General features: G+C 32.4%; 2 protein-coding genes and 2 long non-coding RNA genes across 8 annotated transcripts in view; all 4 read right to left on the bottom strand.

Moving 5' to 3' along the window:
* LOC132185537 (disease resistance protein RPV1-like) overlaps window positions 1-2992 on the bottom strand; it is a 9772-nt gene extending 6780 nt beyond the window's left edge. The window contains exons 1-2 of the mRNA XM_059599300.1: window positions 2369-2992; window positions 1126-2233 (exon numbers count right to left, since the gene is read on the bottom strand). Coding sequence (XP_059455283.1) covers window positions 1126-2233; window positions 2369-2871 — 1611 coding nt within the window. The 5' untranslated portion in view covers window positions 2872-2992. The remainder of the gene's footprint in view (window positions 1-1125; window positions 2234-2368) is intronic.
* A 6669-nt stretch (window positions 2993-9661) lies between these two features.
* On the bottom strand, window positions 9662-11588 carry LOC132185632 (uncharacterized). Of its 5 annotated transcripts, none has more exons than XR_009440620.1 (3): window positions 11451-11588; window positions 10009-10157; window positions 9662-9860 (listed from the first exon to the last, which is right to left on the bottom strand). It is a non-coding gene; the product is annotated as an uncharacterized LOC132185632 (long non-coding RNA). The 5 variants fall into 5 exon arrangements; XR_009440623.1 differs by lacking the exon at window positions 11451-11588 and adding an exon at window positions 11052-11115; XR_009440621.1 differs by lacking the exon at window positions 11451-11588 and adding an exon at window positions 10543-10990.
* Window positions 11589-16838: 5250 nt separating this feature from the next.
* On the bottom strand, window positions 16839-17625 carry LOC132183644 (uncharacterized). Its single transcript, XR_009440499.1, has 3 exons — window positions 17411-17625; window positions 17205-17315; window positions 16839-17088 (listed from the first exon to the last, which is right to left on the bottom strand). It is a non-coding gene; the product is annotated as an uncharacterized LOC132183644 (long non-coding RNA).
* Window positions 17626-19662: 2037 nt separating this feature from the next.
* Window positions 19663-25594, bottom strand: LOC132185535 (disease resistance protein RUN1-like). Its single transcript, XM_059599299.1, has 4 exons — window positions 24687-25594; window positions 22595-23696; window positions 20631-20903; window positions 19663-20544 (listed from the first exon to the last, which is right to left on the bottom strand). Exons 1-4 carry the CDS (start codon window positions 25592-25594, stop codon window positions 19663-19665), a joined length of 3165 nt encoding a protein of 1054 aa, XP_059455282.1.
* Between the last annotated feature and the right edge of the window lie 550 nt (window positions 25595-26144).

Raw genomic sequence — 26144 nt, 5'->3', positions numbered from 1 at the left:
TAGAGGGCATATTTAGTAAAGTTTTCGAAAGTTGTGTTTTGAATTTAGATTTTTTAAAAGAGTTTTTTAACACAATAAAAATTGAGAAATGTTGTATCTATTATCTATTGTCCACGAATAGAAATTTGTTCATTCATAATTAAAAATATTATAAAAACCAAAAATGAAAAATAGTTTTCAAAACAAGAAAAAATTAAACAAAAAAGTGAAAAGCCAAAAAAAAAAACTCCACGAGAGGCCGGCCTTCATCCATTGACTGAAGGGGGGAGGTGCGAGTGACACGGAGGGGTGAGTCTGATCAATTCCTTTCATAAATAATAAGATCGATCACCGGCCTCCGCACTTGAAAATGTGAGCATGTGTTTTCAACAAATATTTATTTTTTATTTTTTTTAAAGAAAAAACATAAATAATAAGAACAGCCTCCATGCATGCCTGAGAAAGTGATCATGCGTTTTCAAAACATTCGATTACGAAGGTGTAAGATGTTTTCTAAAATAAAATTGTATTTTATGTTTTGTAAATATTTTGTGGTCTGTTTTGTATAACGAAGTTCATTATAATCTTTAAAATTTCTAATTAGAAATTAGTTTTATTTTATTTTTTATTTTTTAAATCTCGATGTGATTAACCACCTCATATCTTCTCCTTCTATTATGAGCATCACTAAATATTATTTACGTACATAAAACATCTAACTAGCTTCAACTAAAATTGTTATTTTGTAAAATCTCAAGATAGGTCGTGATAAATTAATTATCTTGTTATTTATTTGAAAACAATTTTACAAATGGTTTTACAAAAACGCAGCCTTAATTAGGCCAATTAAACAGTCGTACTATATTGTAGTCCTGGTGTAATTTTAAATTGGTTTTGAACTTTTTTTTTTTTTTTTTTCCCTATTCAGATGAGGGAAAGGGAAAAGGGAAGGTTTTGAACTTAAATTGATTCTACTTATTTGATTCTTGTCCGTAGCATATATGCATCAACATACATATATTTGCATGTAAGTACTTTTAAGCATTTGTTTTAAGCAAAAATAAATAAATAAATGAATACTAGTGGCTTAACTAATGAAAAATAAACAAATGTAAAATTAAAAGGTATTTTTAACATAATTCTTACCATATCTTCTTCTAGGACACGCCGAACATCTTCATGAAACCACAATCTGCTATGCTTGCCAGGATTTTTGGGTGATTCTTGTCTAACAATTTCTCTACCCATGTCTTGCACCAAGTCATGCATCTTGATGGATCCCCGATATCCCTCAGTTATGAGACACTTATCCTTTAGCTCATCGATACCAGTACTTGAGTGGAAACCACAACTGTCAAGCATTTCTTGAACATATTTTACATCCTTTCCTTTGTAGAAATAGGCTATGTCAAGAAAAATATTCTTCGCATTTTCATCCAATCCATCAAAACTTATTCTAAGGATTTCTTGAATATCACAGTGAGGAATTCTTCTGTACTCATCCAATTTACTTTTCCAATAACGTATGTCTCTACCTTTTAGAGTAGAACCTACCACTATTAAAGCTAGTGGTAATCGTCCACAATAACGTAGTGCATCTTTTGTGACTTCAACATAACCGTCATTAGGTTTGTCACTTTTAAAGGCATTCCAACTAAAAAGCCGAAGAGCCTCATAGTGATCCAACCCATTCACAAGGTAAATTGATTCAACTTGATCATGCGCACGAAGTAAATGTTTATCTCTCGTTGTTATGATGATTCTACTTCCTAAGCCAAACCAATCAGTTTTTCCTGCTAACATTTCTAATTGGACTAACTTATCCACATCATCAAAAACTAAAAGTATCATTTTTAAGTGAAGCCTCTTCTCTATCAAAGTAACTCCTTGATCAACATTGTCAACCATTTGACTTGAACCTCCTAAGATCTTTGATAAAAGTTTATTTTGTAAATAGACTAGACCGCCCTTTTGGTCAGAAGTTTCTCTAACGTTTTCAAGAAAACAACTACCTTCAAATTGAGAAGCAATTGAGTTGTAGATGGCTTTGGCTAGAGTTGTCTTACCAACTCCACCAGTTCCGACGATTCCTACCATGCATGTACTGTCTTTCTTCTTTAGATCTAAAAGCAACATCACATCTTGTACACGAGACTCTATTCCAACCGGATACTTGGCAACATGAAAATATGTCTCTTTTACTAACATCAAATCCACCCATTCAATGATTTCCTGAATAAAGTCATGCTCATTCCTACCAATAAAAAATATGTAAAATTACATTTTATGTTAAAAATGATTAATTTTCAAAATATGATATTAATGTAAATGAAAGTTTAAATAAATTTAAAATTATATATGATAAAATAAAAAGTGTTGTTAGAAATACCTGTTCCCTAAATGGCAGCCGGACAAATTGGTCACTTGTGTTAGGGCTGTCTTCCACCTCTGCACCTTCGTTTGATCATCTTTGAATCTTTCCTCGTGCCTGGCAAATGCTTCTCCAAAATTATTTTTTTGGTGTCGTACTTCTGATGGATCTACCTTGTAAAACACCGGTAGAACAATTTGTCCCTTTCTTTTCTTACACTCAAGGATCGTCGCAAGTTCATCCAAGCACCATGAGGAAGATGCATATTTCTGAGAGAGTACAATGACCGAAATCCTTGACTCATCAATAGCTTTGAGAAGTGCTGGAGAAATGTTCTCTCCTCTTTCGAGGTCGTTATCTATGTAGGTGTTGATTCCCTTTTGATCCAAAGCAGCGTATAGATGAGCAGTAAAATTGTTTCGAGTATCTTCACCTCTAAAGCTCAAGAACACATCATAAGCCCATTGACGGGTAACAGAAGAGGAGGAAGAGGAAGATGAAGAAGCTCCCTTAAAGGCCATGGACGAAGTTGCAAGAGTAGTAGTTTTAGGGGAGAAAATTGAGATGGGAATTGCAGAAGGGCGAGCAAAAGCTAGTGAATTAAGTAAATAGAAACGTGGATGCCGCGTTGTATAATATGAAAAGAATCCAAGTTGGTCCCACGTACACGTGACGCGTCAAAAGAAAAAATGAGCAAAACTTCTCGGCAACGTCCTTTACATCTACATGAAATGAAAAGAGATATGAAAAAAGAGACAAAAGGCGCCACGCGTTAAAAGTGATGTTCAAGTGGGTCCATTGTTTGAAAACAAGAAAATAATTGCACCCTAGTCCTTAGCAGATTGAGGATTGAAATATTAGCCCTTACCGACAATTGTTTTTTTTTTTTCCTAAAAAAAAAAAAAAAATTTATAAAAGTCATCAGAACAACCATAGACTATCCGCTTCAGATCATATATTTATGGATAAATATACTTTGGCCACGATTTTTTATTTTGCCTCTTAACATGACAATTGTGACACTAATGACTCGTTTGGTTCGCGCAATAGACCTCTGGAATAGAGTAGCTATTTATATAGAATAATTATTATTTTGTTTGGTTAGGGTCTATTTTTAAGAATATTTATTCCATTGGGAATCACTAATCCATCACACACAGGAATAACTATTTCTCAAAAAAAAAAATAATGAAAAGAATAGCTATTCATGAGAGTGAATTTGTCCAAAAAAACTACTTTTTTTTTTTTCAAAAAGTTTATTTTAAACCTTAATTTTTTTTTTTTATTAAAAAAAAAAAAAAGAAACTAGAATTTCAAGGCGGTGGCTGGCAACCCCATCAATTCTAGGTTTTATATCTTCTTTTTTTTTTAAAAAAAAAGAAGAAGAAGGGTACGGTTTTTTGGTAATTTTGGTTCAACTCCAATTAGAATACATATGTTATTACCAAATTAAAGAATAATAACTATTTAATTCCACTCTCCTCTATTCCTAGTAATATAATAGCTATTCATTTTCCTAATGGAATACTCAATCCGTGAACCAAATGAGCCCTAATTAGATACATTAAATTACCATTTTATTGCAATTAAGTCACTTTCCTATCATTCTTCCAAAAAATACCCCTATTTTATTTTTTAAAAAAATATTTAACTCAATCCGTATGCAACAAAATTGAGTAATTTTAGGTGTACATCCTACTTGTATCCTACTAAGAATGATGTGTCTATTAAAATCACTATTGGGCTTGTAATTGATTATTATTAAATTTTGATCAAATAGTAATTTTAATAACCACATCATTCTTAGTAGGACATAAGTAAGCCTTCTAAAATTATTCAACAGAATTACTATCACCTTTGGAAAAGAAAGATGAACGCAGAAAATGCAAAGATGGTATTGGTAAAAGAAATTGATCATTCATACTGAAAATAATTAAACTAAATACGTATTGAGTTGAGGATGTGTGTTTTACTTGTATAGCAATCTTGTAAAATACCGCTCAAACTCGCCCGAAGATGGCTAGTAATGTTTTCCCCAATTAGTCCCGAAATACTCATAATTCTAAGTATTTTATTTGGAACTGTAAATGTTGGGAAATTGTAAATAATAGTTTGCCGTATATAAATCATATAAGTTGTGACTTGTGATAGAGATAATTGTTAATACAGTTGAAAGATAAGAATGACAATGAAACATGATACTGTAGTGGAAGTTTATCTAATTCAGCCTGTAAATGCAATGTGGCCAGGAGAGGGGGCTTGCATTAATACTTAGCAAAGTAGTCCTTTGGGAAAATTGCAAACCCTACAAGAAAAAGAGGAAAATGATCAAGTATAATTAAATGAATTTTTCAACATTAATGGTTTATTTTGAACCATGTTTTGGATACCACACTTAAGTATTCTATATAAATTATTTTATTGTAAAGATAGAATAAATTCCTTTTTTTTTTTTTTTTGTAAACTAATAAATTCCTTTTATTGTTACTCGATCTTTTAGTTGGCCTGTCCCCTGTTTGCTCCCTTTGAGCAATATCATAATTTTTTTGAAAAAAAAAATATTTCTTAAATTTAGAAGACCAAATTACATTTTTTTTTCCTTATTCAAATACATTTCATAATAGCTTCTCTTATAATTTTTCTATATTATTTAAATATTCTTTCAAATCAATGATAGGGAAAAAAGAGAGGAAATATTTTTTTTTTTAATAAAATAAAATAAGGATTAAAAAAGCTAAAGTGTTTTCTTAAATATTTTATAGCACCATAGCTTTTTCTTAGTTTAGGGAAGGAAAGGATAAGATATTGCTGAAAGAAATTAAAGACAAAACGGAATAAAGAAAATAGACACAAGGAAGTTTACGTGATTTGGTGTATAACTTACGTCTATAGGATAAAGTTCAAATGATTACATTTTTCTCTTATTTTGTTGGTGATATTTACAGGATAACATTCTCCGATTTCTAGGAGAATTATGGTAGATGAAATTAATACAAATATGGAGATAGTATCATATTTAAATGCATTCAAATATGATCAACTAAAATCAAATATCTGTAATAAAATCCCCTGATATATGTTAACATAGAGAAGGAAATAGGGTTTAGAGTGTTGTCATAATTTTTGTAACGTTATCTCTAAAGTTAAAAAGTTTGCAATGTGAAATCTTTATCCTTTGAGTAAGGGGGTGAAGGGTAGTGAGAATTGCGATAATTCTTTGAATCAAATGAGCAACTGCCTGGCAACTTCATTAAAGCTAAAGCTGACCTTTTCATGCTTTGCAGTGATTTCCATTTTAATCCCACTCTAATGCACTTCACTATTCCATTATTTGCCTATTTTCGATTAAAACTTTACATCTTCTGAGATACTAAATTAAAATACTTTTTAAATTTTCTAAAGCAAAGTTATCCGACTTTCTGTTTCATCCTTTTCTTTGGCTTTCCGCTTTGAGTCATCATCAATCGCTTTTTTTTTTTTTTTTTTTTTTTTTGGCTTTGCTTTGCCAAGAAACTTGTTGGCAATTTCCTTGAAGTTGTAGTAATATTTCATTAGGCAGTGATTATTATTATTATTATTTAACTTATTACTTATTTTAAAAGTTTAGATTAATAAAAAAATTGAACTAATCATCTAAATAATAATATTCTAATACTCTTACTTAATAAGTAAGAACTAACACAAAGTGTCGAATTCAAATGAATTATGAATTACATAGATAATATCTCAACTCAGAACCTCTTCTAATATCATGTTAACCATTCGTCTCTAAAAATTATTGTTAATATATTGATTAAATAATTAAATTTATCTCTTTTTATTAGTTTAAAGTTTTTGAGTCAAATGATAATTTAATATAGTATATCTCAAGTGGGTAGCTCAATCGACTGGCCACCCCCTTGTCCAAGATGGTAGCTAGAGTAATTCTAAAAGTCACTCTTGTATCCCTTTTGAGTCTCTCCAAGAATAATCTGGCTATTAAAATCATCATTTGATCAAAATTTAATAATGATCAATTATAAACCCAATGATAATTTTAATAGCTATATCATTTTTGGAGGGACTTAAGAGGGACATAAGAAGGACTTGTAGCATTACTCTGGTAGCTGCCCTCTATTTTTTTTTTTATTTAAAAATAATAATTTTTAAGTTTTTTCGTTTTATATATTTAATATTTTTTTTTATTAAGAGTAACATATGTCATTATTTTGTTGGTGTTGACGTGGCATAGTAATGAAATCCATCAACTATTTGACAGAATTTAACTGCAATGACTAAATTCAAAACAAAATAAATCCCTTTATGTTTTCTAAAAAAATTGTAATTTTTTTTTTTAAAAAAAAAAAACAAAACAAAACAAAAACAAAAATTGTGCTTTGTTTTGAAAATTTTTTTTATTAAAAATTAATTTTCCTAAAATTATACTTATTCAATTCTTCTGTCTAACATATATATATACATGCGTTTTTCGGCATTTTTAAATAAAAAAAGTTCAATATTTTTCTTGTAACTTAACTTAAGAAAAATAAACAAATGTAAATTATAAAGGATTTTTAACATAAGTCTTTCGTCTAGGACATGACGAACAAACACAACCTACCATGTTCCTCATGTTCTTTTGGAGATTCCTCTTAACAATTTCTCAACCCATTTCTTGCATCAAATCATGCATAATTAATCTCCTCTTAAATGAACTAATACATTTGAGAGACTTATTTACAAGCACTTCAATACCATTTTTTGGAAAGAAATTACAATATTTTAATGACGACGTAAGTATTGTGTGGAAAAGTGCCATTCAGATTTAAATTTCGACCAACCAATTTTCCCAAGGACGATAAGTTAATGAAGTGATCATTTTAAAAGAAATTATTTACTTTTATTGTGATTGCATTCAAGAGAGACGAGCATAGTAGCACATTTTGCAGCAGAGCAAAGTGATAAATTGGTACTCTGTCATCCTAGCGATATTGATATACCATTTTGCTGTATATACCTTTGAAACTTTTAATGTTATGTTGAACGATAAAAACAAAACTATGCATTAACTGCTCTGTTTTATGCGATGGGCTTCTTGTCATCCTGTGTTGGAAGCATGAATATATATCAAACTACCAATAAATTGGTAATGTCTCTTTAAATTATTAAAAATTATTAATGTCTCTTATTAAAAAAAAAAGAAAAAAATAAACTAGGGTGTAAAATTCTGAAAACTTGTTGGCAATTTCTTTGGAGTTGTAGTACAGAGAACCAAGCCGCGTTAGAAAAGAAAGATGGGATAAAGGAGTCATCGTATTAAGGATAAAAATGAAGGGAAAAAGCGCTGTGGTGACCCGCATTAAGATATCCAATGCAACCAAATTATGATTTGTTAAGTTTATATAATTTAATTGCATATAATAGATTTAGCTGTTGATGTTTAGAAGGGTATAAAGGTTTGATTTAGCTTAAGTGCTGTAACAACAAAAATATAATATATGTATTTGTAGTTTTTTTTAACTGTCTAAATTTAATTTTAAAGTTTTTATAAAAAAGAGAAAAAGCAAAATTAATATGATTTGTTGAAAAAACTATAACATGAAAACCAAATTCAAAGTGTTTTGTTTGGTGCTCAAAGAGCAAATGTGGTTTTATTTTGTTAGCAGCTTCTTGTAGTTGTTGTTCCACCTTTACACGCTCGAGTGTTTGTAAAGAAAAATACTAAATACTATATCCCCGTCTCTCAAAAATGTCTAGTAGTCCTTATCTAATGATGTATCGACACTACCATATTAGTCCAATAAATTAAGAGTATGATGAAAGTATAGTATGTTTTCCTCTTAATAAGAACCCTATTCATCCAAAAAAAAAAAAAAAAACCCAAATATAAAATACTTATAAAAAAATGAAAAAATATTCTTTCATCTTTATGTCATAATATAATATATTTTTTTTCTCATAGAAAATAAAAATATCATTAAAAATTTAACAAAGCCAAACTTTATAAACTTTTTATGTGTTCATTGATCAATTTGGTCAAAAAGCAGATAAAATACGCCATGATGAAGGTCATTCCAGCCTGGTCCCACGCCGAGAAAATAATATAAAAGAAGTCAAGTCTAATGTTTCATACCCGTGTTTTACGCAAAGATTAATGCCGCACTTTTTCTTTTTCAATTTTCACACTCATTTTTTCATTCTCTTAAGGTGGGTTTTAAAATTATTACTAATTTAGATGAATTTTTATTAAATTTTAATTAAATAATAATTTTAAAAGTTCATTAAAAAATTGTAAATATAAATGTAAAAAAATATAAGTATGTATAGTATTACTCTTTATGCAAAAGTGTACTTTCTTCTCTCCAAAACCGTGTATATGAGTGGAAGCTTAATAACAAAAAAAAAAAAAAAAAAAAAGGTGATACCTAGCATTATTAAATAAATTATTCTCAATTTCTCATAAAATGCAGTAATATTTAGCGCTTTTGTCTCAATTTTCACATTTCTAATTACTACTTAATTCAATTGATCGAACGATTACTATTAAGCATCAATCTCATTATTTAAACATTTTCCATGAAAATTTTTATCACTTAAAAATTCTTCTCATATGTTTTTTTTTTTTTCAATGCAGTAGTGGGAAAAGGGGAATTCTCATATATATATATATATATATATATATATATATAGTAATAGGATGATAGTTATATTCCAAATCGATGGTAAAGGAAATACCATATCCTATTTTGGAGTTGTTATGAATGTATTTGTGAGTGTTGTGTTTCACATTAAAAAAGAAAAGAAAAAAAGAGTAGTTAATATACTTAAGTTGACCTAAACTCGTTAGCTTAGACATTTAAGCTAGAGTAATATACAAATATGTATATTAATGTACTATTGGTAAACTCCTTTGTGACATCTCTTAGAATACGCATGACACTCTTGGATTTGTTGGGAATAACAGACCTAAGGATTTGTTCCATTAGACAACAACACTATCCAGCCAGTAATAGGATTTGAGCAGTAGCGATTAAAAACAAGAGATAATGGCACTTGCTTGATTGCTTCTCACATTTGCTATTGAAATTGTTCTTCATGATCTTTACCTATACCACTTCTATATGCACAAGGATTCCCAAAATGTACGTACCCAGCACGCCATATAATTTGATGATGTAGCAATGAATATTAACACATGGAGATCAATATTTGTTACAAAAATAAGAATTGATTGTTCTTATCATGTCATATTAATTATATAGCAATCTCTTAAAATAGCACTCAAAATCATTGGAAGATGGCTAGTAACGTTTTCCCTAGTTAGGCCCGAAATATTCATAATTCTAAGTATCTTATTTGGAATGGTAAATGTTGGGAAATCGTAAATAGTAGTTTGCTGTATATACACCATACAAGTTGAGAAAGAGATAATTGTTAATACATTTGAAAGATAAGAGTGACAATGAAACAAGATACTGTAGTGGAAGTGTATCTACATCAGCCAGTAAGTCCATTGGAAAAATTGCAAAACCTACAAGAAAAAGAAAAATAGGAAAATGATGAGGTTTAACCACTGTACATGCCTATCGATTCAGCAAGAGCCAAAACCCTAAAACAGTATAATTAAAAGAAGTTCTCAACAATGGTTTGTTTTTTGAACCATATTTTGGATGCCATACCTGACTTGGATAGGCAGACTTATTTCCCATTGACGCCTAAGAAGAAGTTAGCAAGAACCACATAAATCGGATGCATATATGTCAAGTTGCCAACAGTCAATGTCTTTATCTAAGTCCATCCGCCCAATCATCTCAGCAACCCCCAAAAACTGAAATAATGAGAGTTAGAGCAGGATAGGTATAACTTTAGCAGAGCACCCTGCCACGAAGAAAAAAACTGCTCAACCTTTTCTTCATTTTTAAGATAAAGAAACCAATATTTATAGTTTCCTTAAAAATTCAGATGCCTCCTTAATTGATGAAAAAACTGTTATTTTAAGGACATCATACCCTGTTAAACTAGTAATCATCAATCATCAACAAATTGGGTGGAAAAGATATGCTGTTGCAATGCAGAAGAACTACTGCAGAAAAGGAAAGCTACAATAAAAATAATTTACTTATCAATCCAAAAACTAAAGGGTATTGGGATTAATACTCAAAGGGAGTATGCATGTGCTTTAGAAAGCTGCATTTCAAAGCCTTTCATCATACCTCTTTGAGGAGGGATTAGTTTCACAAGCCATAAGAAAATGGAGTACAACAACTTTGGTTTGGATAGAGCTTTGTAACACATGAACTTATTCTGCAATTGAAATTCCCCTTCAATATCTTTACCAAGAACACTCCTATAAAGAAGCATTTCATAATGTAATCACTTAGAACAAACTCCACACAATTTCAGCTAAAAAGAAGAGGTTCACGTGAACCTCTTCTTTTTCTATAATTTTTTATAGAAAACTCCTATTCTCTTTGTCGTTGTTGCTTAAATTAAAAGAAAAATACAGAAAATAGAAATCAAGACAGAAACAAAGTAAATTTGCGGAAAAAAAAAAAAAAAAATCTAACTTGACCTTGAAGAAAAGGAATAATTTTAGCAAAAAGTTTATGTTCACGTGAACTTCATCCCTAAGCTATCAGGCCACAACAACAAAAGTTTTATTCAATAACGCATTATGCAGAATGACAAAATCTTTGAATCGGGTAAAATTCATTAATCTTACAAAAGAGCATGGCCATGATTAAGAACTGCCTTAGCAAAATACTTAATCATGTGACTCTCCTGCCAGATTATGCTAGTCCTGCAAAACACAGAAATCCAGAGCAAAAGCAAATCCTTCAATATGGCTAGCAGACCAAGAATTAATTAAGCTATTGCAACAAATTCCTAAAAAGACAGCCATCTTAGATCAAATTTGACACGTACCATAGCAATTTTGCTCCAAATTCGTTTGATTAATCAAAATTTTGGTGATTAGTCTTCAAACACAAATTAAACAAGAAACATTTTGTCCCATAATGGGAATGTGAAACTAACCTAAATAAACAGCATGGGTGATCACCAACTAGGCAACAAGCAGCAACCAAAGAAGAAGAATGAACATAATACAGAGCCTACCAACCTGAACTCATAGGCGCAGGGGTTTAATGAGGAAGAAGAATGCCTCTTTTGTCGTGGTTACCAATTGAATTCCAAGTTGTCGTCATCATCTTCATCACGGCGTCTCAGAAAGTTGAACTGAGCCGGCTGAATTATATTTAGGAAAGGACCTATAAAGATAGATTTGTTGACCATCATAGATGACCTCATTGAAAATTTGAAAATAATGCTCATCTTGTACATGCTCTGTTCCAATAACAGCAGAGAAAGCAAATCCTGTCTTCTCTGAATCCAAATGTACAGGATTATTGATATATATTTTGCACAAATTTGTATTTGAAATCTCTTTATGATGGCTGAAGCAATTCGGAATCTTATTTTCCGGAAATGCCTTAGCATAATACTTGCACAAATAAAACAGGAAAACAGAGAAGTAGCCATTACCAATTGTAATTTGAGTCTAACTAAGATGGCTTACTACATGACAGATAGAAACTATGACGATAGGAGTTAGAATAATTTTAGTAAAGTTTGGCTATAAGGCAGCAAAACAAAAGTTTTATTCAATAACTCATTAAGCAAAACTGCATGAATGACCAAATCTTTGAATAGGGTTAATTTCAATCTTACATAAGAGCATGGCCATGATTAAGAAGTATCTTAGCAAAATAATTGCACAAGTCAATTCCTTGTCACACAATTCAATTATAATCGCTTAGATAATTTAACTTTAAATGCTTTACAAAAAGAATTATAAAGAGAAGCTAAGGAGAGTAAAACCACTAACATTACATCTGAAGTGGAAGTTGCAGCATGTGAGTTGCCTGCCAGATTATGCAAGTCCTGCAAATACAAAAACCTAAAGCAAAAGGAAATCCTTCAATATGCCTAGCAGGTCCTCCAGTATTATTTATCATTGCTGATGAATTTATGCCACAAAAATTATAAAGCAAAAACTATAAAAGCACGAACAAGACCCTCAAATAAAGCAATATTAGTTTCAAGGGTAACAAAATCGGTAATAAAAAAGCTCAAGTGAATGAGCCAGGTTGTGAAACCAACATGGCTCATGGATAATAAGCATGGTGTAGAAAAAAGGGCTAGAGGATTCCTCAGCCTCACCATTTGCTTGTACAAAAGAAGAAGAATAAGAAGAAACTTCCTTATGGCCTGAAGTCATGATGTCTTAAAGATCAAAAACAACAATAAACTTCAAATATGCAGCAAGAAAGGATATACAACAGTATAACACTTAGCTATTCCCAATATTATCATTGCCACCAATGAAACCTATGCAAACCCACACCACCACAATCAACATGAATGCCATTCAAGAACATACATACCAAAACACACAAGACTGATTGAATTCTTTTGACTCAAGGTTGCCGACCAGCCCTTTGACTGTGCCCCCACCATCAATCATCATTTCTCAAAATAAATCTGATTCTGCCTTCTTTAGTATCTTCATGGACATTGCTCTTTCAACAATTTTTACTGCTATAAATTCTATCAATTCCTGCATTAATATACTATTTAAGCTCAAGATTAATGAACGAACGATATTTCACAATAAAGTTTAAAATGCAAGAATTAGTACAAAATAAGGTATGCTAATGCTTACTGTAATAAAAAAAAAGCGTGCACAATTAAGCTATTATCATAGTTAGCAGTTTACGGGTAGGCAAAAGCAGTTAATAGTCACTAACTAGTTTATAATATATTTATATAATATAATTTTTTTTTTTGATAAGTCAAAATGTAATAAAAAGCACAGAGGAGCGCAACTCTTAGTACGCATGGAGTATACAAGAGGACACCTAAGAGGAAAAAGAGAAAAGCGTAAGAAAAACAGAGAAACTAATCACAAGAGGATCAAGCCAACCGGCGGTCCAAGTAAAAAGGGTAAAAAAGAAAAAATGCATGAGCTCCTCAGGGGACCTCGAGGAGTCCTCGAAACATCTACCATTCCGTTCCCTCCAAAATATTTATATAATATAATTATAAACAATAATACATGAGTAGGTTTCTTTCTATTAGTCTCACTTCTCATTCGAAAATCTCTGTTAAGAAAAAAAATAAATGGAAGACAATATTATGAATTTAGTTATGGTTGGAGTAATTTCATGGACTACACCTTTGCCTCAACCAACTTCACAGGAGCATCCAAATGTCCATTTTGCTCCTCTGATGATAAACTGAACACAAGAAGAGTTTCATAGCCTGTTAGCAGCACTACACATGGAAGAGATTGGAATATCAGTTTCTCCATCTAACATCATTCCTGTAAATGAATTATGTTGGTTTCACTTGTAATGAATTTCGAGGGGTAAGAAGTAATACTATATGTACAGCCAAAATTCACTTGTAATGAAAAAAATTACACATCAATTACAAAATAGGAGTCTACATAAGTCAAAGCACTTACATTATTACAACCCAAAGAGTTCAGTGCCCTGCGCAAACTCGAACCCCATTTGTCAATTGCACCAAAGATCCAAAAAATGGCATGATCATCTCCAGACCAAGAAGATTTGATCCCACAATTAAGTGGGCAAATCAAGAAGCTGATGCTATTTTGTATGTCTGGAGGACTAAGGTTGCAGGGTGCCTCTGCTCTTGTGGGTACCAATTGAATTCCAAGTTTTCATCATCATCATCATCACCACGGCATCTCTTTTGCTCTAGATGGAGTTCACAACTTTTGAAGAACACTGAGTCTGAAGGATCGCCATCTTCATCCTCGCATGTAAAATTAACTCGAAGTTTACCCATCTTTAGCTGAGAATGGTATGAAACATGGTAATTCAACCATACACGATCTGAGCCAGGTAATTTGTATATCTCAGGAGACTTATGAAAATAGATTAGTTGACCATCATTGATGACTTCAACGAAAATTTCAAAATATTCCTCATCTGGTACATCCTTAATTTGTTCCAATAACAGCACAGAAAGCAAATATTGTATTCACTGAATCCAAATGTGCATGATCATCGATATCAATTTTACACCAATCAGTATTTGAAATCTCTTAACGATGGCTGAAGCAATCTGGAATCTTATTTCCCATAAATATACAGGCAAAATCACAGTCCTTAGGAAGTCCCTGCTACACGGATATGACAAATTTTCAATGATACAACCTAGAAATCAAATCACAACCTAACAAGTATATATGTGAAAGAGAGGTACCTCACTCATTAAAAGAATTTGAAAAGCATCCCCATATTATCACTCAGTCCATGACAGTCGGAGAAGTCAATCCATTCAAGCATGGGTAAATTGTTTATATTATTAAATTGAAATCTTTCTAATGACGTGCATCCTCTCACATATACATTTTTTATATTTGTTGGAAGTTCTGGAATTTCTCGAAGTTGCTTGCAACCATCCAAATAAAGCTCCTCCAATCCAACAAATCTATTGAGCCATGTAGGAAGGCTAACAATAGAGCTATATGATAGATTTATAGATTTCAAACTAGAAGGGCAATCATGTTGAATTGAGAAATCTGTTTCTGTTACGACATTGTTTCCGAGACTCAACGATTGTAGTGTCGGAGATGTCATTGATGTCATTCTAATCCCCACAGGCTCTGGTGGGTCCAACGTATTAAGTAATTGAGATCTTCTAGGTTCTTCTAAAAATATTGTTAATGACACGCACCAACTAGCATCTACTTCTACTACATTCGGTGAAAATCTTAAAATTGCTCGAAGTCGCTCACATTTTTCCAAATTAAGGATCTCCAAATGTTGCAGCTGATAAATGCTATCCGGAAGATTCATGAGGTTCGTGCAACCTTCTAGACCTAATGTTTCAATCCTACACAGGTATCCGATGGATGAAGGGAGTTCTTTAATACTAGTACAACCATTGAGAAAAAGTTTCTTTAAATGTTGCAACTGATGAATGCTATTTGAAATTTTTGTATGGTTTGTGCAAAACCGTAGATTTAATGTTTTAACACCAACGAGGTACTCAATGGATGAAGGCAATTCTTCTATACTAGTTTCTTCAAAGTTGATGTACTTTAAACATTTCATTTGATACTCAATTTCAAGAAAGTTCTTTGAACAACCACAAAGGTCAAGTGATTCTAGAGATCTCAACCTAAGGCGTCTTGGAAAACTCCTAAGATTCGGGCATCTTTGAAGACCCAAATAAACTAGCTTATCAAGGAATCCAATAGAACAATGAATCTCAATTAAATTTGTGCAACCCTCAAGAATTAATTTCTCTAAATTTGGGATCCTTGACACATCAGGAATTTTTTTTAAGAACTTACAATCAGTGAAATCCATAATCCATAATTATCAAAACCTTACATAGCAGTACCAGCTTCAATAAAAAAATGCCATTCTTCATATCATAGAATTCTTATATATATTTATATATAGCCAATCTTATATTAGCCAAATTATTGGGCCCATAATTAAACGCCCTATAATGGAACAAGGACTAGTTATATTTAACTACTTTCTTACTCGTGTAATAATGGAACAACAAATACTCGGATCCTTTCTCTATTAGTTCATATTGACACTATCATCAAGCATTTTATGTTAGAACAACTCATTTTCTCTTTCCAGTTGTTGCTTGATTTTAAACAAAAATAGAGAAGATGAACTTAAGAAAGACAGAAAAAAGCAGATATGCAAAAAATCTAACTAAACCTTGAAGTAGAAGAATATATTTAGCAAAGTTTATGTTCATCTAAACTTTATCGCTAAGCTATAAGGCTCAAGAACTAAAGTTTCATCAAAGAACTCATTAAAAAAAATTGCATGAATAACCAAATCTTTGAATCAGGTCAATTCCAATCTTACAAAAGAGCATGGTTGTTAAGGATATAAATCCTTTAAAATAAATGTTGATTTTGTATTCCATAAATTAATGAATTTAGATAATATTTGTTAACCCTGATTTAAGGGATATGTTTGTATTTGAAATATTTCAAATCATATGTAAAGCTCTATAAATAGGATTGTGTACTCTGATCAGAAATTAAGGAAATATGTAACCTATTATGGCTTTGATGTGTGAATGTAGGCTATATGCCGAACCACCTTAATCTCTGTGTTTATTCTATTTTCTTTCATTATTATTATTCCGTTTTTATATTTATCATATTATGTGTGTCTATAATGTCCATGATTAAGAAATGCCTTAGCATAATGCTTACACAAATTAAACAAGAAAACAGAGAAGTAGCCATTACCACTTGTAATTTGAGTCTTACAAAGGTCGCTCACAACATGCCAGAGAGAAAGACTAGGATTTAGAGTTGCTAAACATTTAACCAGGAATCACAAGTCAGTTCCTTGCCTCAAAATACAATTATAATCGCTTGGACAATTTGACCTTAATACCTTTCAAAAAAGAATTATTAAGGAGGCTATAGAGAGTCTTTGCTAAGTAGAATTATTTGAAAAAAGCAAATATGCTAATCAACTTCACTTGCCTCAGAGGTTGTTGTTCAAGTTTATCTTTTGATTTCTTATCCGATTTGACACTACCAAATTGTATACCGCTGAAAGGCAAAGGGACTGGCCCAGATTGACTCCGATGCTGCAGCTCACTTAAACCAACATCTTGCTTAGGTTCAGAGGAGACGAAAGGCACACTTGTTGGATGCTTCTCCTCACCACCAGCAACTGGATACAATACAGGAATTGTATATTATCAAGACATTACTTTATATGATACATTTTACACACAAGACAACGTTTGCTACAGTAAAAAGAAACAAAGCAAAACTAGTAATACAAACCTCAAAACCTTAGCATTTCCGTGATCCCTTTTCCTTGGCATCAAGAGCAAGCTCTGTTAACAAAGCTTCTGTTGCAGCATTAGACTTTTCTGCAGCATCTTTCAGGTGTGCCTAGAAAGGAAAGATTTATCCCAAAAACATCAAAACAGTAGCCAACAAAAAGGTTAGAACATTCAAGAAAACAGCCCAGAGAAGCCAATACAAACCTTCATGAATGACTTCAACTTGGGCACCATAACAAACCTCTCTTAGGAGTGATTAGTTTTACAAACCATATGAAAATGGAGCACTACTTTGATTTTGGATAGCTTTGTAACACATGAGCTTATTCCTTCCACTGCAATATGCAGTTCTGAAAGCCCTTAGTGAACTCTTTTGTACCTCTGCATACTTCTCATATGATTTGCAGAATTATTCTCGTCCCCCACCTGAAAAACTTATAAAGCAGTACCAACTTCAATAAAAATAATAAATAAATAAAAAGTCAATCTTCATATCATAGAATTCTTTTTTATTTAAACAATATATATATATATATATTCATATCCATGTACATATTCACGTCAGTAAAATTCCTAAATTTCTTACTTATTCCTAAATTCCTAAATTCCTTTTTTATGATGGCCAAAATTTATTGGGTCCACGCTTGAACGCCCTATAATGGAACAAGGATAAGTTATATTTAACTACTTTCTTACTTATGTATGTGGGATCATGCCAAAAATAAAAAAGGACCAGTCAATAGATACTAGGATCCTTTCTTCATTAGTTCATAGTGACACTATGATCAAGTTTTTATGTTAGAACACTTCATTTCCTCTTTACAGAAATATATATATGAGAAAAATCGAACTAAACCTTTACGTAAAAGAATAATTTTAGTGAAGTTTATGTTCATCTAATTAAACTTTATCCCTAAGCTAGAAGGCCTCAAAACTAAAGTTTCATCCAAGAACTCATTAAAGAAAATTGCATGAATGACCAAATCTTTGAATCGGGTCAATTCCAATATGAAAAAGAGCATGGCCATGAGTAAGAAATGCCTTAGCATAATACTTACACAAATAAAACAAGAAAACAGAGAAGTAGCCAAATCCACACCTAAATTACAAAATAGGAGTCTAAATGAGTGAAGCACTTACATTATTAGAACCCAAGCTAGGGTCTCTTTCCCAAATAGTTGACATCCCTGCACAAACTGGCTCATGGTCAAATGCTGAATATGTCCCACGCATTCACATATGGAATCCCATTTGTCAGTTGCACCAAAAGATCCGAAAAATGGCATGACTGTCTCCAAACCAAGAAGATTTGATCCATAATTAAGTGGCAAATCAAGAAGCAGATGCTGGAGCATCTACTAACAGCCCTCTGAAGCCACCCCACACAACAGTTAACCCAAAACAAAATTAACAAGCATTATGGGCTACCAATAGAAAAAATTGAAAAGGTGGCTGGTTTAAGAGCAGGGGGTACATGGGGTACCAAGTGGCCATCATCATGACACCACACGTTCTCTTCATTTCCATGTACTAGCTGGAATCCGAAACTTCTAAAGAACACTGACTTTGAAGGATTACCAAATTCATCCACACACTTAAATTTAAGTCGAATATTGTCCGCCTCTACCTGAGAATGATGTAAACCATGGTAATGCAACCATACATGATCTGAGCCGGATGAAATACATATATCGTAAGATCAATGAGATACGTTATTGATGACTTTCCAAATTTGAAAAGAAGCCTCATCTTGTACATCCTCTGTTCCAATAACAGCAAAGAAAACAAATCTAGTATTCTCCGAATCCAAATGCATAGGCTCATTGATATCTATTTCATGCGATTTAGTATTTGAAACCTCTTTCCCATGGCTGAGGTAATCTGGAATCTTATTTCCCGGAAATATACAGCCAAATCGATGCCCCTGAGGATGTCCCTGTGAAACGAATATGAAATTTTTTTAATAATGCGACATACAAATCAAAGCACATACTAATATGTGTGTGTATATATATATATATATAAGAGAGACATACCTCACTGAATAAATGAATTTGTAAGTCATTCCTCATGCGTTCAGGACAATCGGACAAGTCAATCCATTCGAGCATTGGTGAATTGTATATATTATTAAATGGAAGTCTTTCCAATGAAGTGCATCCAACCAAATATACCACTTCAACACTTGGTGGAAGTTCCGGAATTTCTTGAAGTTGCCTACAATCTTTCAAGAAAAGCCACTTCAATCTAACAAATGTGTTGAACCATATAGGAAGGCTAACAACAGCGCTACTTGATAGATTTAGGGTAGTCAATTGAGATCCAACCCCCACAGGCTTTAGTGGGCCCCTCGTATAGACGAATTGAGATCTTCTAGTTTCTTCAATAAATAATACCAAGGACACGCACCCCATAGCATTCATCAATTTTACATTTGCTGGAAATCCTAGAATTTTTCAAAGTTGTTTGCAATTTTCCAAAGTAAGCTCCTCCAATCCAACAAAACTTTCGATGCATCGAGGAATGGTAACAATATTAGTACTTGATAGATCCAACTTTCTCAGAGTGTAAGCTTGAAATACCATTCCAATCCCCACAGGATCTGGTGGGCCCCATACATTAATCAAATGAGGTCTTCTAGCTTCTTCTAAAAATATTGCCAATGACTCGCACCCGCTAGCTTCCACGTACTTTACATTTGGTGGAAGTTCAAGAATTTCTTGAAGTTGCTTGCAATTTGACAAATTCAGAGACTCCAAATGTTGCAACTGATAAATGCCATTTGGGAGATTCATGAAGTTTATGCAGTCGTTTAGATGTAATTTTTCAAGCCCAACAAGGTTCACAAGGGATGAAGGCAGTTCTTTTATACTAGTACACTTATTGAGAAAAAGATTTTCTAAAAGTTGCAACTTATGAATGCTATCCGGAAGATTCTTAAGGTTTCTGCAACCACCCATATTTAATGTTTTAACCCCAATGAGGTATCCAATGGATGAAGGCAGTTCATCTATACCAGTATCACCAACATCGATGTGACTTAAACATTCCATTTGACACTCAATTTCAGGAAAATTCATAAGACTTGAGCAACCTCCAAGAACAAGACGAATTAGAGATCTTAACTTAAGGCTTCTCGGGAAAATTCTAAGTTTAGAGCAACTTTTTAGACTCAAATTAACGAGCTTATCAAGGAATCCAACAGAACAATGAACCTCAACTAAATTTGTGCAACCATCAAGATAAAATGTCTCTAAATTTGGAATCCTTGAAACATCAGGGATTTTTGTAAGAAATCTACAATTAGAGAAATTCATAGATATCAAGTTTTGGGAATTCTGTCAAGAAAAAGAAGAAATGTATTAGTATGAAAGAAGTTTACAACATAACCTAAAGGAAGAAATATTTAAAACAATAATTTTACCAGGACTCCCTTCAATTCCTTGAGGTGACTATCCGGCATTCTTAAATAAACAAGGTTCCTTCCACAAAAATTGGATGGAAAAGATTCTCCAGGATAATTAGGCCAATCAAGCTGTCTTAACTCATTAGAGAGAAAATTAGGCTCTTCAGATAAGTATGCATTATGGTTTATAAACAGCCTGAGCCTTTTCATCTTCTTGAAGGATTTGGGACTCGAGCGTATCAAGTCTGGTTTAGGCAAATCTATCACTATGCCCTCAACTTCGTTTGATCCCTAAAAAGCCAATATAGTGTATCAGTACAACCATAACATTAAGTTTTCCATATTTTAATACTGGCTAGAACAATAATTCTTGTCTTTATAAAATTATATATATACTTATTAATTTGTAGAAAGAAACAAACCTGTTTGTCTCCTTATATTGCTCTTTTTTTTCTTCTTAGATTTTCAAAATGAGCATTTTTATCTTATTATTGGGATGTCCTAATTAAAGTGACTAATCATCACATTCTCAAAATTTATTTTTCTTTTATATATATTTACATATTACATATTACCGTTTGGTTAACTAACATTTGAAAAGAGTTTTTAGGGTTTGAGAATGGATAAAAGTTGAAAATTTTACCAAACAGGTAGTAAAGGACATGTTTGGTAAACTTTTCAAAAGTACTTTTTGATTTCAACTTTTTTGGAAGAGTTTTTAACAAAGTAAAAATTGAGAAATGTTGTATGTATTATCCACATATAGAAATTCATTCGTTAACAATGAAATTAGTCCAAAAACAAAAAATGAAAAGAGTTTTCCAAATAAGAAAGAATCAAACAAAAAAATAAAAAATAAAAATAAAAAAAGTTTGATGTTGGCCTCCAAGAGTCGCCCCCATCCTTTCACTGAAAGGTAGGTGGGTCTCTATCCGCCTCCGATGAAGCCTGAAGGGGAAGCCACCAACCATGGAGGCTGGTATAGAATTCTTTCTCTTTTTTTTTTCCTTTTTTTTTTTTTTTTTTTTTCATGAAAAAGTGAGCATGTGTTTTCAAAACATTCCAAAGGACATTTTCTAAAAAGAGTTTTGTATTTTATTTTTTGAAAATATTTTTATGGTTTGTTTTGAAAATTGTGTTTTTATTAAAAAAATTATTTCCAAAGAATAGTATTCAAAATTTTAAAACAGTTCATTATAATCTTTAAAAATTCTAATTGTGACTTTTTTATTATTTTTTTCTCAAGGTGTGATTAACCTCACATATTCTCTTTCTATTATGAGCATCACTATTTTTACGTGACTACTCAGCCCTCGAAGTCCCTTAAAAACTCACTATTTTTAGGTGACTATTCAACCATTGAAGTCCCATAAAAACTTCAAGCAAACTTATTATTTTGAAAAATCTGAAACAAATTTTTTATTTTGCAAAATCTCAATAGAGGTCGTGATAAATTAAGAGAATGTTTGGGATTGCGTTAAACAGCTTAAAAGGTATATTTAGTACTTAAAAATGACTATTATGACTTTTTACTATTATAGTACTTAGTATTTCATAAGTACTATTATGACTTTTTCTAAAAATGACTAAAATGCACTTTTGGTAAAAGCTTAAAAATGAAGCTCTTGCCAAAAAAGCATTTTTTTGTCTTAAAATCACTATTTCTCGAACACAATTCCAAATAGGCTCTAACTATCATGTTATTTGAAAACGATTTTACAAATGGTGTTACGAAAACTCAGTCAATGAATCAATCGCACTCTTTTGTAATTATGGTATAGTTTTAATTTGGTTTTTGAAAGTAAATTCATTCTATTTATTTGATTCTTTTATGTAACATATATGTATCCACATACATATATTTGCATGTAACCTTTCAGCCTTTTTTATGCCAAAAAAAAAAGCTCAATATTTTTTTAGTAGCTTAACTAATGAAAAAGAAACTAATGTAAATTATAAAGGATTTTTAATATAAGTCTTACCGTATTTTCTTCTAGGACATGGCGAACATCTTCATGAAACCACAATCTGCTACGTTTACCAGGTTCTTTGGGCGATTCTTGTCGAACAATTTCTCTACCCATTTCTTGCAATAAGTCATGCATCACAAACAATTCGCAATACTCACTTAGGAGACTCTTATCCTCTAGCTCCTTGATGCTACTTTTGGGGTAAAAACCACATCTATCTAGTATTTTTGTGACATATTTTACATCCATTCCATTGAAGAAACACGCAATGTCAAGAAAAATATTCTTCGCATTTTCATTCAATCCATCAAAACTTATTTTAAGTTTTTTATGAATATCGCCATGAGGAATTCTTTTGTACTCATCCAATTTACTTTCCCAATAAAGTATATCTCTACCTTTTAGAGTCGAGCCTAGCACAACTAAAGCTAGTGGCAATCGTCCAGCATAATGTATTGCATATTTTGTGACTGTCTCATAACCATTGCCAGGTCTATCTTTATTGAAGGCATGCCAACTAAATAGCTGAAGAGCTTCGTTGCAATCTAATTCCTTAAGCTCATAGGTTAAAACGTGTTGCCTAGTAAGTAAATGTTTCTCTCTAGTTGTTATGATTATTCTACTTCCTAAACCAAACAAATCGCCATTTCCAGCAATCTTTTCTAATTGGTTTGAATGATCCACGTCATCAAGAACTATAAGTAACCTTTTTAGGCGAAGCCTCTGCTCTATTAAAGTAATTCCTTCATCAACATTGTCAACCATTAAATTTGAACCTCCTAGAATCTTAGAAAGAAGTTTATTTTGCAATTGGATCAGACCGCCCTGTTGGTCATAAGTTTCTCTAATGTTTTCAAGAAAACAACTGCCTTCAAATTGAGAAGCAATCGAGTTGTAAATGGCTTTCGCGAGAGTTGTCTTATCAATTCCACCTGTTCCGAAGATCCCTACCATGCATGTACGATCAATTTTCTTCTCTATATCTAAAAGTAACTTCACATCTTGTAAACGAGACTTTATTCCAACCGGAAACTGGGCAACTTGGAAGTATGTATTATTCACTAATCTCGAATTCACCCATTCAATGATTTCCTGAATAAATTCAGGTTCATTCCTACCAATACAAAAAGATAACAAAACATCTAATGAGTTACTCTCACAAAAAAAAAAAAAAAAAAAAAAAGTATAGATTTTTTTTTTTAAAAAAATTTTATCCATAAGCAATGACAATGGTAGGCTATGAATTATGACGTAAGGGCATGTGCAGCACAACCATTAATAATTAATTTGTCAATAGTCTGATTGGCTCAATATTTAATAATTTATTCAAAAAAAATACTTAATGTTCTAATTATGGTTAATAGTCTTTAATTAAGGCTCCCAATTATGATAAACAAGTAACTAAAAAAGAAAAGAATTTAATGCCCAATATATAATACTATACCCAAGATACCTAAGAAAAAAAAAATCTGTTTATTTGTGATTTTCTGGGATAAACCTAATATATATACCCAAGATTTTCTTCTTTAAATCACTTAAAAAATCAATATCATTAAAAACCTACAACGTTCAATTAGCCAGTAATGTAACATTAAAATTGATTTAGCTAGACCTATACCCATATATTCTCCAACGTTCCATTAATATTGAATTTAAAAACTTAATTAATAATTTTGTGTTTCAGAAAGCGAAAAGAATAATTTCTCAATTTAAATGAAATATTAATATTAAGATAAATATTAATTTAATACATAAATATAAGAAAATGGCATAAACTTAGGGGATGTGCTATACATCTTTTCTACATCCTTTTTCCATTTTCTTATTTTCAAAATCATGATTGCATAGTGGGTCCATGTGTATATAATCTCACATATCCAAATGATAATTTTAAAAATTAGAAGGAAGAAAAATAACCCAAGAGGAAATGCATTTCCTAAACTCATCGCTCTAGGCTTTAAAATGTGAAGGTGCCCGCATAATCTTCCCATCCCAAAAGCCCAATCCTCCTACTGACTAGTGACTACCGTCTACAAGTCCTGTTGTTAAAATAAAAAAATCTAGAATAATCTAGAAGGAAAGGGGCAAGAATGGTTAGAAATACCTGTTAGCCAGAGAACTGCCGGACAAATCGGCCACTTCTTTTAGGACGGTCTTCCACCTCTGTACTTTCATTACATCATCCTTGAACCTTTTTTCAAGTGTAGCAAACGCTTTTCCAACACTTTTGGTTTGATGTCGTACTTCTGACGGATCTACATCGTAGAACAATGGTAAAACCTTTTGCCTCCTTATTTTTCTACACTCGATTATCTTCATTAGCTCATCTAGGCACCATTGGGATGATGTGTAGTTTTTAGAGAGTACAATAATTGAAATATCAGACTCTTCAATGGCTTTGACAAGTGCGGGTGAAATTTTCTCTCCAGTTCTGAGCTTGTCGTCCATGAAGGTGAGGATTCCCTCTCGACGCAAAGCTGCGCACAGATGGGCAGTAAAATTGTTACGAGTATCCTTGCCTCTAAAACTCAAGAATACATCCCATCTACTAATGGAAGAAGAGGAGGAAGAGGAAGAGGGTCCGTCGAAAGCCATGGACGAAGTTGCAAGAGTACTAGTTCCTAGAGAAGATTGAGAGAGATTTGCAGAACCCATTTCCGGGACGGCCGACGAATCAGATCTGCAGAGGGATGAGAAGTTGAAGCAGTTGAGCCGGTCCAAAAGAGGAGGTCGGGTGAGTTGGGCAGGAGGATGATCCAGATTGGCGTGATCGGGTTGGAGAAACTCTGTGATCGGGGTCGTGTTGGTTTGCTGGAACTTGTAGAGTGAGAAGTTGAAGGACCTAACTCGGTCGAGCAGAGACGGGGCATGAGCGAGTTGGTGTTGTTGTGATGGTTTTTTGTGAGAGCCGAAATGTGAGGTGAGGAACATGGTGAGGATGGTGAGGCTGAGGAAGGGGAAGAGCCAGGTGGAAGTTAACCAACTGGCCATGAGAGCCCAAATGGAACTCATCTCAGCAAACATACACAGAAACTGAGAGCTTCTTTGGCAGAGGGTAACAATGAAGTTAGGTTAGCTTTGTGTCCTGGATTCTTTATGAAGTAGTTTCTCCGAATGAATTCCGGAATATAATTAGCCGGGGAAATATGCTTCGAGTTCATGAAGTAGACATTGATCTTTTATTTATTTAAGAGTTGTTACACTTTTTAAATTATTTTTGGAAAAAATATAATTTAGCCCCTCAAACTACCAGTCATTTTTATTTTATCCTTTTAATATTCAAAAAGTGATAAAGTAGCCCACAAACTACCAAAAAATTGCAATTTGGCCACTCCGTTAGTCAGTACTGTCAAATTGGATGGAAAATGCAAAACAACATCATTTTTTGAGGTTAAATTATTAAAATGCCATTTTGAAAAAAAAAAAAATCAATTTAAAAAATGTCCCCTAAAAAGTACGTCGTTTAGAGGAAAAAAAAAACGGTGGTTTAAGGGTGGCTCGCCGGCCACCCCATGGCTTATAAGGTGGCTCGCCATGGGGTGGCTGGCCGGCCAAGCCTAGG

The sequence above is a fragment of the Corylus avellana genome, chromosome ca6, assembly GCF_901000735.1.
Source record: "Corylus avellana chromosome ca6, CavTom2PMs-1.0".
Lineage (NCBI taxonomy): Eukaryota > Viridiplantae > Streptophyta > Magnoliopsida > Fagales > Betulaceae > Corylus > Corylus avellana.
The sequence above is the reverse complement of the archived record's forward strand: the minus strand, read 5'-3'. Positions and strand labels throughout refer to the sequence as shown.

Excerpts from the sequence above, each read along its gene's own strand:
- LOC132185535 (XM_059599299.1), bottom strand. The coding sequence starts at position 25,594 with ATGAGTTCCATTTGGGCTCTCATGGCCAGTTGGTTAACTTCCACCTGG. Across the intron at positions 23,697-24,686 it reads GGCAGTTCTCTGGCTAACAG|GAATGAACCTGAATTTATTC; the intron begins GTATTTCTAACC and ends TTGTATTGGTAG. Across the intron at positions 20,545-20,630 it reads AGGAATTGAAGGGAGTCCTG|AATTCCCAAAACTTGATATC; the intron begins GTAAAATTATTG and ends TTTTCTTGACAG.